Below are 18,865 nucleotides of genomic sequence, written 5' to 3'. Positions count from 1 at the left end.
GGACCGCCATAAAAAATTCCATTGGACACTTTGGATGCAGCAGCAGTGGCTGAAAGAAAGAGAGGCCACACAAATCCATCCAAAATCATTCATAACTATCTTTGGAAACCATAAAATGGATGTAAAATAAACGCATCCATTTCTTACTTATTCAGAGAAATAAGTATTCTCAATGACAGCTATTTGTAGTGCAAAATCTTTCCCAAATTCGGTTAACGCACAAATGAATGAATCTTGCCATCACTCTTCACTCGCCATCAATCACTAATGCCAGATTGTTGACAATCAGAACACACTGTTCAAACATTCTAAAACTCAACAAAACCAGTTGAAACAATTGGATTTAACACTTCAATGGAACATTTTTATGTAAAACCTTTCAATACATTACAATATTTATAACCTAATAAGATGCATTTGGATACATCGAGACATTTATCCTGAAAGGAACTTTGCCCTGCCCTGCCCAGTAAATAGAAACACTACTCATCAGGCAGGCTATCGACACTCTCAATGCGAAAGAGAGGCGATTTACACTTTTATATTGACAAGCTTTTTTTTTTTTTACATTGGGAAGCTACAAACTGTCCCTCCCAACCCCCATATCTGTTAGGAGAGGGAGCGTCTGAGGCTGACTAAAACAAAGAAAATTCACACAGGAACAATTCCGACTTAAATCTCTATTCTATAATCAGAGGTGCACATAACTGGTGTGCAGGTGAACGATGCACAACAGAAAACGTGGAGGGAAGCGCTTTTGAGTACCAAACTTTTGGGGGACACGGACACGTTTACTTACTGGAGTAGTATTTTTCTCCATCTCTGGTAAGATATCAATCATTATTAGGGCAGCACGATATAACGTTTAAGCACCGATATCGCAATGTGCGTATCTGTAAAATAGCACCTCACTTTTGTCCAGTCCAGCGCCTCATAAACACACACACACACACACCAGACAAAAAAACTTTGCAGGGCCTATGGCTGAGAGAGAGAGCCTAGTCGGATGAAAACCGCTTCAGTGAGCTCAATTATAGTAATGATGCATTTTATAGTCAGTAACAGTAACAGTGTTGTAATGGGGGAAACAGTAATTTGTTTGATTACTCGTTACCATTTCAGGTCTTTAAGTCTCACTAATGAGTTAAATCAGGTGTGTTTGATTAGGGAGAATGTGCAAGGTTGAGGGTACTCCATGACAAAGTTTGGGATCTGCGCCTTAGATAATGTGATCAAAACGCAAAAAAAAATAAATAAAATAAAATAAAAAATAACTAAATATATATATATATATATATATATATATATATATATATATATATATATATGTATATTTTGGTGCCACATGTGAGAATCCCTACACTAATCTCTCAGAAGTGAGACTAATCTCTCACTAATTTCCTGCTGATTGTGTGTGATATTGTTTTTTTCTCGCAAAAGGCTTTTTGTAAGCAGTCTAGTTATTAATAGCTAAGAATTGTTACTATTTTTCTCTGCAGGCTTTCTGGGTGCCTAATTAAAGAGGAGGGTTGTTATGCTCTGGCTTCAGCTCTGAGATTAAACCCCTCACACCTGAGAGAACTGGATCTTAACTGGAACAAACCAGGAGACACAGGAGCAAAGCTTCTTTCTGTTGTACTGAAGGATCCACACTGTAAACTTGAGAAACTGCTGTAAGTGGTAATTTTTCTTTGGTCATGTTATCGAAATAACAGAAACAAACATTACACAATTCTGTCAACAAAAACGCTTTAATAGGTACAATTTTTTTTTGTTGCAAATATTAAGCTACTGATTTTTGGGGGGTGTCACAGACGAAGATGTTTGTGGGTTGTTAGAAAAACCTAATATCACTGCATTTTTAAAACATGCAATTCAAGTTTCTTTGGGAATGCAAAAGCAAAAGCAAGGAGGGAACAGAGATGTTACAAAGTTATGGGGTCTCACTTGGGAGCTCAATCACCTTCGGGTAGTAAGAAAATGGGCCAATGAAGATTGATGAGTGAAATTTACATGCCAAGCCACTCCCCCAGACATACGGGTATTTGTGAGCTAGCCGGCATCTCACTTATTCAGGGTTTTGCTCAGGAGATGAGATGGGACCCCCGCATTCAGCAGTTGGTACAGGGTTGTGGCAGGAGGGGCTTAACGTCTTCAGGGCGCAAGGGTTTCAAGCGTAAGCGAGACATTCCCTTTCAGTCAGTCAAATTTGACATTACGTTGATACTTACGTTATGGGGTCCCTATGAAAAGGGTCACAACCAAGGGAAAGGTGATAGCTGCTGTTCCTTTCTGTTTTACCAAATTCAACCTCGACTGGTTAGGGAAACACTGAGGAAGTGTGTCGAGTCCAGATAGAAAAGGGACGCAACTCAGGGAGGAGCATGTGGAAATGCACATATGGACTGACCTGTGGGGCAGTGCTCTAGGTAGGTCTCTACGGTAGGTCTGCCTAGACAGGGATGGAACCACTACAGACACAGAGACACAGACACTTCTGCCCCATAGAAATGAATCTGCCCAGGGAAAGACAGATGTTTACCGACAGGGAAACCGTACTGTGGAAGTGTACACATATGGGATTACCAAAAGGGGATCACAACATATGTGGCATCTAGCCCAGTACAGGGGCTGACCGACCAGGCATGCATCTCAAGTACTGGGCCTGGCATCAGACACCTTTCGTCTGACTACCAAGGGATGCTCGGAGGAAACTCCACCCAGGGTTCGCCAGGTGGTGAGGTGGTGAACCCATCTGGAGAGCAAAGATGACGCTTGTATTCACCCTTTAGAGGGAAATGGCGTTGCAAGTGAGACACAGAGCCAGCCTTCCCGCATATTACCTGTTTGTACCCAACACAGGGGAAGAAACTATCTCTACCCGGAGATTGAAGAATCTCACAAAGGTATTAGGTGTTGCTCAGCCAGATGTCTGCCAAAGAGGTATTGCACGCCAATGCCCAGGAGGCAACAACACAAGATGTAGTGAGCCCTGACTCCGAGGGGGCACAGCACGCCTTGAGACTGGTACGCCAAGGCGATGACATCCACTATCCAGTGGGCCAACCTCTTTTTGGATACAGCCTTTCCCTTCTGGTGACATCCAAAACATACGGTCCACGTAAATGTGAACAGGACACAGCAACACAAGGGCTGGATCTGCCTCCTCCGGGGACAACGCTTGCAAGTTCGCCACCTGGTCCCAAAAAGGAGTAGTGGGAATTTTGAGCATGTATCCAGCCCAGGGGTCTCAGGAGTACGTGAGAGTCAGCCGGCCCAAATTCCAGTCACCTTTTGCTGACCGAAAATGCTTGCAGGTCTTGGACGTTATCGCGGCCAGGAGTGCTGTCTAGAGAGAGAGAGAGGATCTTATTTTCAGATAGATTTCAGATAGATTGAATGAATACATGTATAAAAAACAGGTGCATTAGAGAGAAGTTATTCCTAATAATAGAAGCCATTGATTATTCAATGCTAAATTATATTCATTTGGGAATATTATCACTGGATCAATAAAAGGTTTTGAGTTGATCATTCTTATTTGTTTGATGCTTCAAGTGATTATGGTAAAGGCGATTGGAGGGTTATCCTATTAATGTTCAACGGAGAATAAGGCAGAGTTGCCCCCTATTGGGTCAACTCCACAGTTTAGTCATAGAAATGTTATTGTGCAAATTAAATTTAACTTCATTAAAAGGTTTATACTGTATATCTAAAGATTACATTTAATAAACCTGTGAAACTCTCTGTTTAACCCCTTAAGCCCTGAAGGCATTTTTAGAGTTGTTTTGTCTGAGTGACACACACACAACTAAAGACTCATAACTAAATTTTTTTGAAAATATAAATTACATTACATTTGGACATTCTCCTGCCGAGAAACTGCTGATTAAAGACAATATATATATATATATAATTTTTATAATGATAATGCATATCTTTCTATTTGACATGGAATAACTCAGGAAGGAAATAAGGTAGGAGGAAATTTTTTGGGGGGAAGTCCCTCTACATATGAGCTGCATCTGGATAAAATGTTGTGGTGATTGGATAAAGGAATCAAAAGTTACAGCATTTGGAACCAAGATAGCCTTTTTGTTGAGTCCTTGATGCCCCCTCATGGGCATTTTTAAAATTGTTTCACCATGAAGAATATCTTGTCATAAAAGCAATAGATTAAGTTCATTTTGGGCTCATTTTAATTGTAATAGTATGCTATTATGCTAAAAATGAAGTGCCATTTTCAATGATTTTTGAATGTTTCATTAGATGTATGATGTTTTTGACACATTGCAGTACATAGTACAAAAAAGTATTTTATAGTTTATGAAAAAAAATATTCTATTTATCAGCAAATAACTTAGGAGTTTTTAAAATTGGCTACATCCACTGTAAAGTTCAGACTCTAAGCTTTCAAATGACAGCAATTGTGTGTTAATCAAGGCAATATTTTTGAAAAATATGATAATGAATATTTTCGCAGCTAGGTGGCGCCCGCGGGCGGTACACTCCGGTTTAGAGCGACTAGTCAGCTCTCGTTCAGAGTTGATCGAAGTGGTTGGATGCTTTAAAAAGCTGAGATTCTAAGCTTTGAGATGATACATATTTTGTGTTATTCCACGTTTGATAACAAGCACGGACGGTTCCGGGAAAATTGGAAAACACTCTGCACCCCGGAAGGATGAGAGACTTGTTTTTTAGCCAAGTATGCATAACTTCGTGAGGAATATCTTGTGATCAAAGCAATGGATTAAGGGTGTCTCTTTGTAATCGTGAGAATCTGCTGTCAATAAAGATATTCGATTTTTCACAATCCATGCATGTTTCATGGAAATATGAGCTGAAACATCACATCAAAACAACATAGCATCACTGCTACTGCTACTTCATTGGTGCGCCTCTGCAACTTCATGTGTTAGAAGTCCATGAGGAATATCTTTAGATCTGAGTGATGGATTATGCTGAGTTTGGGCTCTTTTTAATCGTGAGAGTCTGCTGAAAATAATTCTACGATCTGTGCATGCTTCGTGAAGTTATAAGCGAAAACCAAACACGAGTGCTTCAAGAGTATATACTTGGCTAGGTGCGTCTGTGGTATTTTTTGTGTTAGAACGCCATGAGGAATATCTTTATATCTGATTGATGGAATATATCCCACCACTTTGGGTTTAAGGGGTTAACCCTCTGGGGTCTGAGGTGTTTTCTGGGTCCTGGAGGTGTTGACATGCTCTGATATTTGTGCTTATTTCAGTTACTTGTAATATTTCCATGGCTAAAGTCTGATTACACTGTATTCAGCACAAACTCTGCTACAATAATATGTCAGCAGCATGTATGCAAATGTTTGTAGTTTTGAGAAAATTACGTTTATGCGTGGTTTGTGAAAAAAACAATTGTCACTGAAATAAGGTAATAGTGATTATTAGGGAAGTTGGTGGGGAAGATTGGTAGGGAAGGCGAGTCAGTGGATCATGTTGGTGCTACACTGCAAACTATGCTAACTAAAAAGAAAGAAAAAAAAGCCCCCCGGGATGGTGCACAGAAGAAAATAAGAAAAGTAACTCCTTCCCGACACCCTCATGACACTGTTGTTCTATCCCTGCCACCTTTCGTGTTTCTGGGGGCAGCGAATTCCAGCAAAATGTTAACTATTCATTTGCTTCCTGCCGTTCAAAATTATTGCCCCTTTCGGAGAAGTTGGGAGCATGGAAACCACTGCCAAACATATCTCCTAGGCTTTGAGCACCGTCCTCCGCGTTTTTTATTTTTTTTTATTTTTTATGTGTAGGAGTCAAGAGTACACTACAGAGTTAAAGGAAAAATTGAATTCATTCAGTCCAGCTGACATCCTACAAATTTCTCAATAGATTCATAATATTTACAGAACCTAGATTATTCACAACACACACACACACAAAAAGGGTGAGAACAAACAAAATAATATATACAGTGGGGAGAACAAGTATTTGATACACTGCCGATTTTGCAGGTTTTCCCACTTACAAAGCATGTAGAGGTCTGTAATTTTTATCATAGGTACACTTCAACTGTGAGAGACGGAATCTAAATGGAATCAAAAATCCAGAAAATCACATTGTATGATTTTTAAATAATTAATTTGCATTTTATTGCATGACATAAGTATTTTATCACCTACCAACCAGTAAGAATTCTGGCTCTCACAGACCTGCTAGTTTGTCTTTAAGAAGCCCTCCTGTTCTCCACTCATTACCTGTATTAACTGCACCTGTTTGAACTTGTTACCTGTATAAAAGACACCTGTCCACACACTCAATCAAACAGACTCCAACCTCTCCACAATAGCCAAGACCAGAGAGCTGTGTAAGGACATCAGGGATAAATTTGTAGACCTGCACAATGCTGGGATAGGCTACAGGACAATAGGCAAGCAGCTTGGTGAGAAGGCAACAACTGTTGGCGCAATTATTAGAAAATGGAAGAAGTTCAAGATGACTGTCAATCTCCCTCGGTCTGGGGCACCATGCAAGATCTCACCTCGTGGGGCATCAATGATCATGAGGAAGGTGAGGGATCAGCCCAGAACTACACGGCAGGACCTGGTCAATGACCTGAAGAGAGCTGGGACCACAGTCTAAAAGAAAACCATTAGTAACACACTACGCCTTCATGGATTAAAATTAGGGGTGTAACGATTCATCAACTACATCGATGTATCGATTTATATTCCTATGATCCAACTACATCGATCTGTGCTCGGCAAGTTGGCCTTCCGGACGACATATATCGATCTAACATCGTTTTAAAAGGTAATGAATCGATTGTATCGATACTAGGAAATAACGCATTGGATTTAAGCACATCAGACTTTATATGGATGTTTTTTCTTAGCACTTTTAATGATAAAGGCGTTAAACGTTACTCGATTCAGTCTGCCTATCTGTGACGTCGTCGCCATGCGTGACGCACCAGCAGCAGCACAAAGACAACAAGCAGCGCAAAGTCTCTCACCTCAGAAAAACGGACTTTCCTGTCCTCTCAGCCGCTATACTGCAGTAGTGCGCACTCTTCAATTGCACGCGAAATGCGCGGGCGAGCGCTGTATCACTTCACTAAAGCGCAAAAAAAATACGAGCATGCAACGTCGTGAATTAGTAAGTTAAGAAATAAAAGTAAAATACCAATAAATTACGTTATTGGTACATCATGTGTGTTGCTATTTATCAGGAGCAGTTTCCATGTTTCTTTACCAGTTCTTCTAAGTATTCTGTATCACCATGGCAGCCTAATTGTTGTTTGTTTCCATAACAAAATACCACTTACTGGTTATTTTGTATATTTTTATATGACTGTGGTGGCTCATACCAAGATTGTATTAACAAAAACTAGTTTGGGACTGCTATTTAATAGCTTAACCTCGCAGTGCCTACTGTTTATCAGTGTTTGTCATATTCTTACTTTTTTTTTTTTTGTATGTTAAGTAAAGGGGGACAGAACTTGTGTGTCAACAATTTTTGTGTAAACAAATGTATTATAATAGGCCTATATAATTCCTAAAAAGGTGGGTCGTGGCTTGATGACCATGGGGAAATGTGGGTCCCATGGCCAAACTATCCAAAACATCATTCAGTGTTGTGATAATCGTAATTAATAATCACAATTACAATTTCAAGGGAATAATCAACAATTATGATTTTTGTCATAATCGTGCAGTCCTACGTTATTCAAATAAAATGTGAATGCATTTGATATTAATTGTTGTTTACTTGTTTGTTTATATCCATGTAACGGGGTTCAGATGTTATGGGAAGAAGGAGGCGGGAACCGGCAAACATTCAACATTTTTAATAAATAAATAAACAAATACAAAAATGAAAGTAAAAGCCAGCAGCCCCTCACGGACGACTGCTGGCAACACAAAACAGAAACAACACATCAAATAAAATTCAGGCCTGTCCTCTCTCGCTCTTCACTGTCGTCGCTCCTCCTTTATGCTTCCGCTCCTCCGTGAGAGATGCGAGACCGGTGCGTCGCGCACGTGTCGCTCATTATCAATCGCGCCACTGGCCTCGCGCCGTCCTCCCACGGCCCTCGACCTCGTCGTGTTCGCTACATACCCTCATCACCCCTCGCAGGCCGGGGGGCACCCACGCGACTGCGCCTACTCCCCCCCCCCCCCCTCCCCGGGGGGGACCGATAACGGCGGCTGCTGTACCTGGGCTGGGGGTATGGATAGACGAGGTATGAGAGAAAGGAAACGGAAGCACGAGGAGCGACAGAGACGAGAGAGGGGAGAGAGAGAAAAAAAAAAAAAAAAAAAATTCTTGATCCGGTTCCCGGACACACTGCCGCTCGGTCCTCAACCGGCTGAGAGTCACTCGCGGTGCCATGCGATGGTACTGGACATTCGTTGGGGGACGGCTCGACGCTCTTCCGCCTCCTGGCGGCCGGCGGTGACTCCTCCTGTCGAGGGCAGCCGGCAGCGAGTTTCCCGTTCCCTGCTCCGCCCCCATCATGGCCGACGGCAACAGGCTCCGGCCCACAGCGAACGGGAGTGACTCCTCCGCTCCCTCTTGGACGGCAGCCACCCCTCCTCGATCCAGGAGCACGGTGTCAAGCTCTCCGTCCCACCAGATCTTCCATCGCTCCAGCACCACCGCCTCGGGCAGCAATCGGCGGCCGTCGCTCCCTCGTGCTGCCCGACCTCCTCAGCACCGCGATCCCCCCCAGCAGCGAGGGCTCTCCGACAGCGTGTCACTCCTTCTTCCCGGGTTTCGGCACCAATGTAACGGAGTTCAGATGTTATGGGAAGAAGGAGGCGGGAACCGGCGAACATTCAACATTTTTAATAAATAAATAAACAAATACAAAAATGAAAGTAAAAGCCAGCAGCCCCTCACGGACGACTACTGGCAACACAAAACAGAAACAACACATCAAATAAAATTCAGGCCTGTCCTCTCTCGCTCTTCACTGTCGTCGCTCCTCCTTTATGCTTCCGCTCCTCCGTGAGAGATGCGAGACCGGTGCATCGCGCACGTGTCGCTCATTATCAATCGCGCCACCGGCCTCGCGCCGTCCTCCCACGGCCCTCGACCTCGTCGTGCTCGCCACAATCCATAATTAATTGATACCTGATACCCTTACAATAATTTTTGGCTGAAAAGTCACTGAATCGATTTCAATCACTGAATCGTTTCGGATCGTATCGTTCTAAATGAACCAATATCGTCCTTGAATCATATCGACAACCACGAATCGCGATACGAATCGAATCGTTGTTAAAACGAATCGTTACACCCCTAATTAAAATCCTGCAGCACACGCAAGGTCCCCCTGCTCAAGCCAGCGCATGTCCAGGCCCGTCTGAAGTTTGCCAATGACCATGTGGATGATCCAGAGGAGGAATGGGAGAAGGTCATGTGGTCTGATGAGACAAAAATAGAGCTTTTTGGTGTAAACTCCACTCACCGTGTTTGGAGGAAGAAGAAGGATGAGTACAACCCCAAGAACACCATCCCAACCGTGAAGTATGGAGGTGGAAACATCATTCTTTGGGGATGCTTTTCTGCAAAGGGGACAGGATGACTGCAGCGTATTGAGGGGAGGATGGATGGGGCCATGTATTGCGAGATCTTGGCCAACAACCTCCTTCCCTCAGTAAGAGCACTGAAGATGGGTCGTGGCTGGGTCTTCCAGCATGACAACGACCCGAAACACACAGCCAGGGCAACTAAGGATTGGCTCCGTAAGAAGCATCTCAAGGTCCTGGAGTGGCCTAGCCAGTCTCCAGACCTGAACCCAATAGAAAATCTTTGGAGGGAGCTGAAAGTCCGTATTGCCCAGCGACAGCCCCGGAACCTGAAGGATCTGGAGAAGGTCTGTATGGACGAGTGGGCTTTTTGGATTTTTGTTTTAGATTCCGTCACTCACAGTTGAAGAGTACCTATGATAAAAATGACAGACTTCTACATGCTTTGTAAGTGGGAAAACCTGCAAAATCGGCAGTGTATCAAATACTTGTTCTCCCCACTGTATATATATATCCTGAAAAAACAACAACTTTGCATCATTAGTGTTTTATTTCCAATAATAGTCTATGATTACATCTGTTATATAGTTACTCAATTTCCTACATATTCCTTCCATCTCTTCCACAACGGAGCCCCTTTTAGCATTTTTAATCTTAAAGAAAAGTTAAGGATTTCCATCCTATATATTTCACCTAAAATTGCTTTCCAGTCTTCTATAGTGGGTGAGGTAGATTGAAGCCATTGACGAGTAAGAGCCTTTATAGCTGCTACCAGGAATATTCTCCATAAGTATATATAATTGGTCGTCCTCCGCGTTTTAAATTACATAGACGACTGGCTGATTTTGGCCGAGTCTCAAGAGCTTGCTCTTCGACATCGGATGTCGTCTTTGCTCATCTTGTATCTCTGGGGTTGTGATTCAACACCAAGATAAGCGTTCTCTCTCCTGACCATATATGATACAATTTAAAATATCTAGGCTAGGCTAGGCTGTTATAGGCTATTATAGTTTGAATTATTTTTTATAATATCCCATGAGTCCTAATAAATGCCATTTCAACTATTTCTGAAGTGCTTCTTTTATAAAAAACACAGCTTTCTCACATAATGCAGTGAAACAGCCCCTGCACGAGAGAATAATTGATTCTCGAGCCATCGATATCAACCAGTTCAGCACATTCAGCACAGACAGCATCGGGTAACGTCGCACGTAAGAAGGTATATCTTAAGCACCTTCCTAAGGTATGGTTCGGGGAACACGCCTAGAAATGGTATACCTTTAGTTAAGTTATATCTTAAGAGTCTTTGTAGCGCGCTAAGAGACAACGTTATCGGGAATCGCAGTCACCATGCGGGCACAGCTGTCCCCAGCATGTGTCAAGTCCATCTTGACCCTCTGGGGTTGGCAAACGCGCCTGTGCGTTTTGCTGGATTTTATTCACATAGCAGCAAAATATACTTAAAATACAACATTTATGGTCATACAGACCTAAGAAATATAAAAAAATAAACTGTTGTAAAATGTTTACTTTTTATGTGTCCACTTACAATCGAAACAAAACATTGAGCTTTTGTAAAATAAAAAAAATAAACAGGGTGTGCTTTCTGCCTCTCCGTCTCTGTGAGCTTTTTTTCTGGAGCACGTCTCTAATCTTAAACAAAACTCAGCGAATGCTATTAACCCAGGCATGAGCAATATATCTTTATAATCATTTAAGTGTCTACTATTAAATTATATAATTCAAAACGAAGACAAATATTCTCTGTTTATGTAATCTGTATGAAAAGAGAGAGATGTCAGTCGTTCTCATTTCAGCTCATTATCTGCTAATGTGAACACACCTACGGAAAGCGCACGCTATTCAAACGCAAATGATTTGAGGCAATCCATGCAAACTTGACAACACCCACATCAGGTCGATAAAACACATCAAGTTTAATCAGATTAATGTACTTTACGACGTCTTGCGATGACGTGAGGAATAATACTATCGTAATAATAATCCTGGAAAGTTTACCTTAGAAGTGCTGGTTTAGTTTCACTTTGAGGAGCAACGGATCCAGCTGAGGATTGTGAATTAAGTTCTTTATTCTTAAGTGCTTTGGTCTAATCGCGATATGGAATATTGTCTGTAAACCACAAAAAGACTGTTTAAATATGAATTGTGTGTCTGTGTGTGAATGAATGAACGGCACAAATGCGTGCTGTTGTTTACAGGCACTAACATTAGTAAACATGTTATTTTTACATGAACGCATTTACTAGTTTAGCTTTTACCAAACTATATTGCTGTACTGAGTAAAAATCGACTGAAATATGTTGAAATAAAATTTCATTGTATAAGCAATGTATTAAACTACAAATTAACATTTATATGCCATAATATATCATAAAAACTATATGTTACAGATGAAATATGAAAGACAACATTTCGTTTGCATAGTTTTGGATAGATACGTTTTTACTATAAAATAAACTACTGCCACATCAAATAAGCTTTTATTCGCCAATTTCTGCTCATATGTTAAATATATAGTATGTTTTGTCAAAAATAAAGTCATCAACTAAGATGTTATTTTAGTGTTTGTTCCAATGTAGGCTATATTCAAACTAATGAATCCTTAACTTTGAAATACGTATGATAAAATGTATACTTTTTAAAAAGGTATAAAAAAGGTTTCAACATTTTTAAAATTGTAATTGTTGTTGATTTACATGTGAAAACTTTTTAATAAAATGGCAAAAAATATATTTACAAGGTAGATGTAAACACAATCTTAATAGGTCAATATAAGCCTTCTCATTAAATTATTTATTATTGTTTTTATTAGTGACACATTTGGGGAGAGGTTATATTCCAAAACTTTCTGAAAATACAATATGAGAATTAACCGCACAATTACTAGAAATGTTTACCTTGGATATTATACAATTTGCATGCACACAACATTTGTGGAAAAACTCTAACTTTGAACCAGTTCTGTAGAATGGCCCATATAGCCTATCTGAACAGGATTTGTTTCCAGGTATGACTATGTACTAAAAATGTGCAGTTGACTTTCATTTATATGTGTATATAAATATATTTATTTTGTCCTTGCATTCTTTTTTGTGGTACCCTCTCAGTGACATACCTGACTGAAATGCTAATTATGCAGCTCATTATGCAGTTCATTGCTGTTCATTACTTAGCTGTGAATCCCTCAGGTGTGAATCACAGCATTATTCATGATCATTCACACCCCCACGCATATTGCCTTTCCAAACAAAAAGTGTCTTACAAAATCTAAATCAATGTATTGTTTTATGTGAATGATTAGGCAGGATGATTTTCAGATCATTTTGAAGCAAAAACTCTAGGCCCACTGGGGTCTAAGGTGTTTTTGGGGTCCTTGAGATGTTTTGACATGCCCTGACATTTGTGCTTTTTTCAGTTGCTTATAAACATATTAATGGCAAAGGTGTTATTACACTCTGTTTAGCACAAACAGGGCTAACATAATATGTCAGCAACATGTATGTACATGTTTGTATTTTTGAGAGAATAATGTTTATGCATGGTTATTGAAAAAACAAAAAATTTGAGTTTCTGAAATAAGGCCACAAAACACATACTAAGGCCCTGTCCTAAATGGCACACTTCATGTGCACTTTCGGTCTTGTGGACTTACAATGGCTGCCGCGTGCGCGTGTCCGTTAAGTCCGTGAGACCGCAGAGTGTGTCCCATTTCTCATTTTTAGCTCTCAGAAGGGTGCTCGCGAGCGCCCCCATGTGGTCGATTTGCGCCCTTGATGCGCACTTTTGCAGAGCCCGCGCTGATGTAGACTCCGCAGCAGACTTCTTCCCGACAGTCAAAGCAGCATTACGTCACGAAAGTGCAGACTCAGAGGAAGACCGTGAGTGCTTAGTGCATTTGGGACAGGGCATATATATGTGTCCACAAGACTTTTGACTAATGGATGTTGGATATATATATATATAATATATAATGGATATATATATATATATATATATATATATATATATATATATATATATATATATATACACTACAGAATTGGTTCAGAGTTGGAAACATCTTGAAAAGAAATTGTCTTTTTCCACAAATTGTGTATGCTTGCAAATTGTATAATATCCAAGGTAAACATTTCTAGTAATTGTGCAGTTAATTTTTATACTGTATTTTCAGAATTTTTTGGAATATGTATCCTCACCCCAAATGAGTCACTAATAAAATTCAATAAAAATAATTTAAAGATAAGGCTTATATTGACCTTTTAAGATTCTGTTTACATCTACTTTGTAAATATATGTTTTGCTATTTTATTAAAAAGGTTACAATTACAACAACAATTACAATTTTAACAATATTTCAAGTGTACTCTTTCTTTGTAAAAAATAAAGTATAGGCCTACATTTTATCATACATATTTCAAAGTTAAGGATTCAAGGCAAGGCAAGGCAAGGCAAGTTTATTTATATAGCACATTTCATACACAATGGTAATTCAAAGTGCTTTACATACTATTAAAAATAATCAGAAGAAATAAGAATATACAAAACAGTTTAAAATAAAGAAACAAGAAAGAACTAAAAATAATTAAAACAGTTTAGAATAAAGAACAGTTTAAAATAAAGAAACGAGAAAGAACTAAAAATAATTAAAACAGTTTAGAATAAAGACTAAAATAAGACACAGTATAAACAGTCGGACAAACAGTGACACAGTGCTCATTCATTAAATGCAAAGTTAAACAGAAGTGTTTTGAGTCTGGATTTGAATGTGACTAATGTAGGAGCACATCTGATCTCCTCTGGAAGCTGGTTCCAGCTGCGGCTGGCATAATAGCTAAAAGCAGACTCTCCTTGCTTAGAGTGAACTCTTGGAACTTCTAGCTGATGTGATCCTAATGATCTGAGTAATCTGTTGGGTTTGTATTCCGTGAGCATATCTGCAATGTATTGAGGTCCTAGGCCATTAAATGATTTATATACTAGTAATAATACTTTAAAATCAATCCTATAAGTAACTGGCAGCCAGTGTAATGACCTGAGTACTGGTGTGATATGATCATATTTTCTGGTTCTGCTAAGAATCCTGGCGGCAGCGTTCTGTATGAGCTGCAAATGTTTTATGGTCTTTTTGGGAAGGCCAGTGAGGAGTCCATTACAATAATCCACCCTGCTGGTGATGAAAGCATGCACTAGTTTTTCTAAGTCTTGACTGGAAACAAAGCATCTAATTCTTGCAATATTTTTCAGATGATAGTATGCTGATTTAGTTATTGCTTTGACATGACTATTGAAACTAAGGTCTGACTCTAAAGACACACCAAGATTCTTGACCTGATTTTTAGTTGTTTGACCTTTAGAGTGAAGGTATGCGTTCACCTTGAGAACTTCATCTTTGTTTCCAAACACAATGACTTCAGTTTTGTCTTTGTTTAACTGTAGAAAGTTTTGGCACATCCAGCTGTTGACTTCATCAATGCATTGAAGCAGAGAGTCAATGGGGCTGTAATCATTAGGCGATAGGGCTAAGTAGAGCTGTGTGTCGTCTGCATAGCTGTGGTAAGAGATTTGGTTCTTTCTCATTATTTTGCTCATTGGGAGCATGTACAGGTTGAACAGGAGTGGCGCAAGAATTGAGCCTTGAGGGACTCCGCATGTCATGGGCGTCCACTCAGACTTATGGTCACCTATACTCACATAATAACCTCTCCCATCTAAGTATGACCTGAACCATTTTAGAACTGTCCCAGAAAGCCCCACCCAGTTTTCCAGCCTGTCTAGAAGTATTTTGTGATCGACAGTGTCAAATGCAGCACTGAGGTCGAGTAGAACCAGCACTGATAATTTGCCTGAATCCGTATTTAAGCGAATATCGTTTATTATCTTAATGAGCGCCGTCTCTGTGCTGTGATGCGATCGGAAGCCAGATTGAAAATTATCAAAGTATCCATTTGAGTTTAAGAATTTGTTCAGCTGGTTGAAGACAACTTTTTCAATGATTTTGCCTGTGAAAGGAAGATTTGAGATCGGTCTATAGTTGCTTAATATAGTCTTATCCAGATTGCTCTTTTTCAGGAGGGGTTTGACAACAGCAGTTTTAAGGGAGTTTGGAAAACTTCCATAGAAAAGTGAGGCATTTACCACTTCTAGGAGATCTGCTTCTAAACAGTCTAACACACTTTTAAAAAAAGATGTGGGAAGTGTGTCAAGAGCGCAGGTTGATGTTTTAAGGTGCTGTACGGTTTCTTTCAGAATTGTGCCATCAATTTCTTCAAAATCAGACATAGTAACTACTTTCTCAGGTTGTAGTCTGATCTGACTGACCCCAGCGCAACTCAAGGATGTGCTGATCACCTTTCTAATATTATTGATTTTCTCAGAGAAAAAGGTAGCAAACTCACTACACTTGCTATCGGAGAGCATTTCACTGGGAATCTGGCTTGGGGGATTTGTTAGTCTGTCGACAGTAGCGAAGAGATTTCGAGTATTATTTAGGTTTCTGTTTATGATATCGGAGAAGAAAGTCTGTCTAGCTTTGCCTAGTTCCATATTGAAAGCACGAATGGTGTCTCTATAGATGTTATAGTGGATTACAAGTTTTGTCTTTCGCCACATGCGCTCTGATTTTCTGCATTGTCTTTTCATAATTTGCACTGCTGTTGAGTTTCTCCAAGGTGCTTTTTGTTTACCATTCTTCCTGACTTTCACAGGAGCAATATCATCAATTACATTTTTAACCTTCGAGTTAAAAGAATCAAGGAGAGAATCAACCGAGTCAGCAGATATGCTCGGTCTTAGGGATATGGCCTTCATAAATAGTACACTAGTGTTCTCATTTAGGCATCTCTTCTTGACAGACACAGATCTAACTTCAATGGCAGGAGAGATCAATATATCAAAGAAAATACAGTAATGATCAGAGAGTGCGACATCCTTAATATCATTCAATGAAATGTTTAGACCCTTACTGATAAGTAAATCTAGAGTGTGTCCACGATTGTGTGTGGGCCCATGTACATGTTGAATCAGATCAAAAGTTTTTAAAACAGTATTGATTTCTTTTGCCATATTATTTTCTGCATTATCTATGTGAATGTTAAAATCTCCAGCAATAGTGAAACTGTCAAACTCTGAGGAAATTATTGATAACAGTTCTGTAAAGTCTTCAGCAAAGGCTGAAGAGTATTTTGGAGGCCTGTAAATAGTGATAAGTAAAATCCGTGGAGCACCTTTTAACACAATACCCAGATATTCGAAAGACGGGTAATTACCAAATGATATTTGCTTACATTGATAGACATCTTTAAAAAGAGCAGCTACACCCCCACCTCTCCTTCCAGCTCTGGAGACACTCATAAAGGTAAAGTTCGGAGGAGATGTTTCATTGAGGATTGTTGCACTGCAGCTGGCTTCTAGCCAAGTTTCATTTAGAAATATAAAGTCCAGGTTGTATGTGCTTATAAAGTCATTGACTAGAAGTGATTTATTTTTAAGTGAGCGGATGTTTAAAAGTGCTAACTTAACAGTCTTGCTTTTTGTGTCCACAATCTTAGTTTGTCGTGTGATAGGCACCAGATTAGATGGGTTTGCTGTACGGCTTTTAAAGGCCTTAGACTTTCTAACATGTGAATGAACAGATGATACAGGAACACTGGGTTCCCGCTTGTTCTGTAAACATTTGAGAAAGTTACTGTTATCACAGCGGGGACCCGGCACAAATCACTTGGAGCTGGTATCGGTTGATTTTGTAACACCTCGAGCAGACGGTGGAAGTTGTGGGCCCTGGCGTTGTGGAAGGGGCCTTAATGCTCGGGGAGGAGGGGGAGGGGGGAGAGGGCGAGCTGCGCCCATAGACTTTGGTGGTAGTGATGTTTTTCTGGTTGATATCTGGGGGCTTCCAGCGAATTGGGTTCCAGCATACACTAGTTTTTCCATTTTCTCTGAGAAACACATCAATGGGGATGTAGGAGATAGTGATAGCGGTGAGAGTGGCTGTGGTGTTAATGGAGGCTGTAATATGCTGTCTTGGCTTTCCTGGTCGTGTTTGGGTGCTGAATCTGTTGTTACTGGTGGCTGTAATGTACTGTCCTGGCTTCCCTGGTCATTCTTGGGTGCTGAATCTGTTGTTATTGGAGGCTGTAATATGCTGTCCTGGTTTCCCTGGTCATTCTTGGGTGCTGAATCTGTTGTTATTGGAGGCTGTAATATGCTGTCCTGGCTTCCCTGGTCATTCTTGGGTGCTGAATCTGTTGTTATTCGAGGCTGTAATATGCTGTCCTTGGGAGCTGAATCTTGTGACATTTCTAATATGTCACAGTCTGACTCTGGTGAGCTCAGTGGGCAGGGCTCAGCTGAAGTTGTGTCCGTGAGCAGAAGTTGTTTTGGCTGCATGGTGTTATCATTGTCTTTGTGAGATGTGTCAGCCGCATGTCCATTCAAGTCCTGAAGTGAAGTCCTGTGGTCATTCAAACTGTGTCCAGGTGAGTGTGTGCCATTCTGGTTGATTGGATTGGCAGAAGGATGGTGAAGGGAGAAAAGGATATTGTCCTTTAGCACTCTTGAACCCAGTTTGTTTGGAAGATGGCCATTTTGTTGAAACAGTGGCCTCTGATTCCAGAAAAGATTAAAGTTGTCTATGAAGTTCACTCCTTTTATATTACAGGTTTTTTGCAGCCATGAATTAAGCCCAAGCAACCGTGAGAACCTGTTACTTCCTCTAGCTGGAAGTGGTCCACTGATGAATGTTTGTACTTTCAGTCTTTTGAGTGTTTCAAAAAGTTCATTGAAATCCTTCTTAAGCTGTTCTGACTGCTCTTTATGGATATCATTCTTCCCCACATGAATGATGAGTCGATTTGCAGTCTTATGTTTCATCAAAATGTTTTGAATTTCTCTGTTTACGTCAGAGGTTGTTGCTTGTGGAAGGCAGCATGTAGTTGTATCTTTCGAGCTGATATCTCTGATCGTAGAGTCCCCAACTATCAATGTTTTGACCTCGGCTGCGCTCTGAGCTGAGTGCCGCTGTCTGCTTGACCTTGAGCGCCTGTTAGTATCAGAGTGAGCTCCTGGCTGTCTGTGTTCATCCACATTTAACAAATTTGAGCATTCCTCATTCAATAATACTTCAAATCTGTTCTTAAGATGAATAGGTTGTGGAAGACGACCAGTGTTTGTAATCCTTGTAGCTGTGTATGGTGTAGATGAATCTATTTTTGCCTGAGAGAGTCTAATGCCTCTATTTTTGGGTTTTGCCCCCTCTTTGTACCAACGGTTTGTAGGTCGATCGGCTTGTTTCTCTGCACTAGGTATGTTCTGTTGAGGAGCATTAAATTCATGACA

General features: G+C 40.4%; 1 protein-coding gene across 2 annotated transcripts in view; it reads left to right on the top strand.

Annotated features, from left to right (window-relative positions):
• The window catches only part of LOC307145412 (NACHT, LRR and PYD domains-containing protein 3-like), a 133,347-nt gene that overhangs the window by 55,578 nt on the left and 58,904 nt on the right, over nucleotides 1–18,865 (top strand). For both annotated transcript variants that reach the window (XM_079848513.1, XM_079848514.1), the window contains exon 10: nucleotides 1,500–1,673. In XM_079848513.1, coding sequence (XP_079704639.1) covers nucleotides 1,500–1,673 — 174 coding nt within the window. The remainder of the gene's footprint in view (nucleotides 1–1,499; nucleotides 1,674–18,865) is intronic.

Source organism: Squalius cephalus, assembly GCF_949319135.1.
Source record: "Squalius cephalus genome assembly, chromosome: 18".
Lineage (NCBI taxonomy): Eukaryota > Metazoa > Chordata > Actinopteri > Cypriniformes > Leuciscidae > Squalius > Squalius cephalus.
Note: the sequence above shows the minus strand (reverse complement) of the source record. Positions and strands in the feature narration are given on the sequence as shown.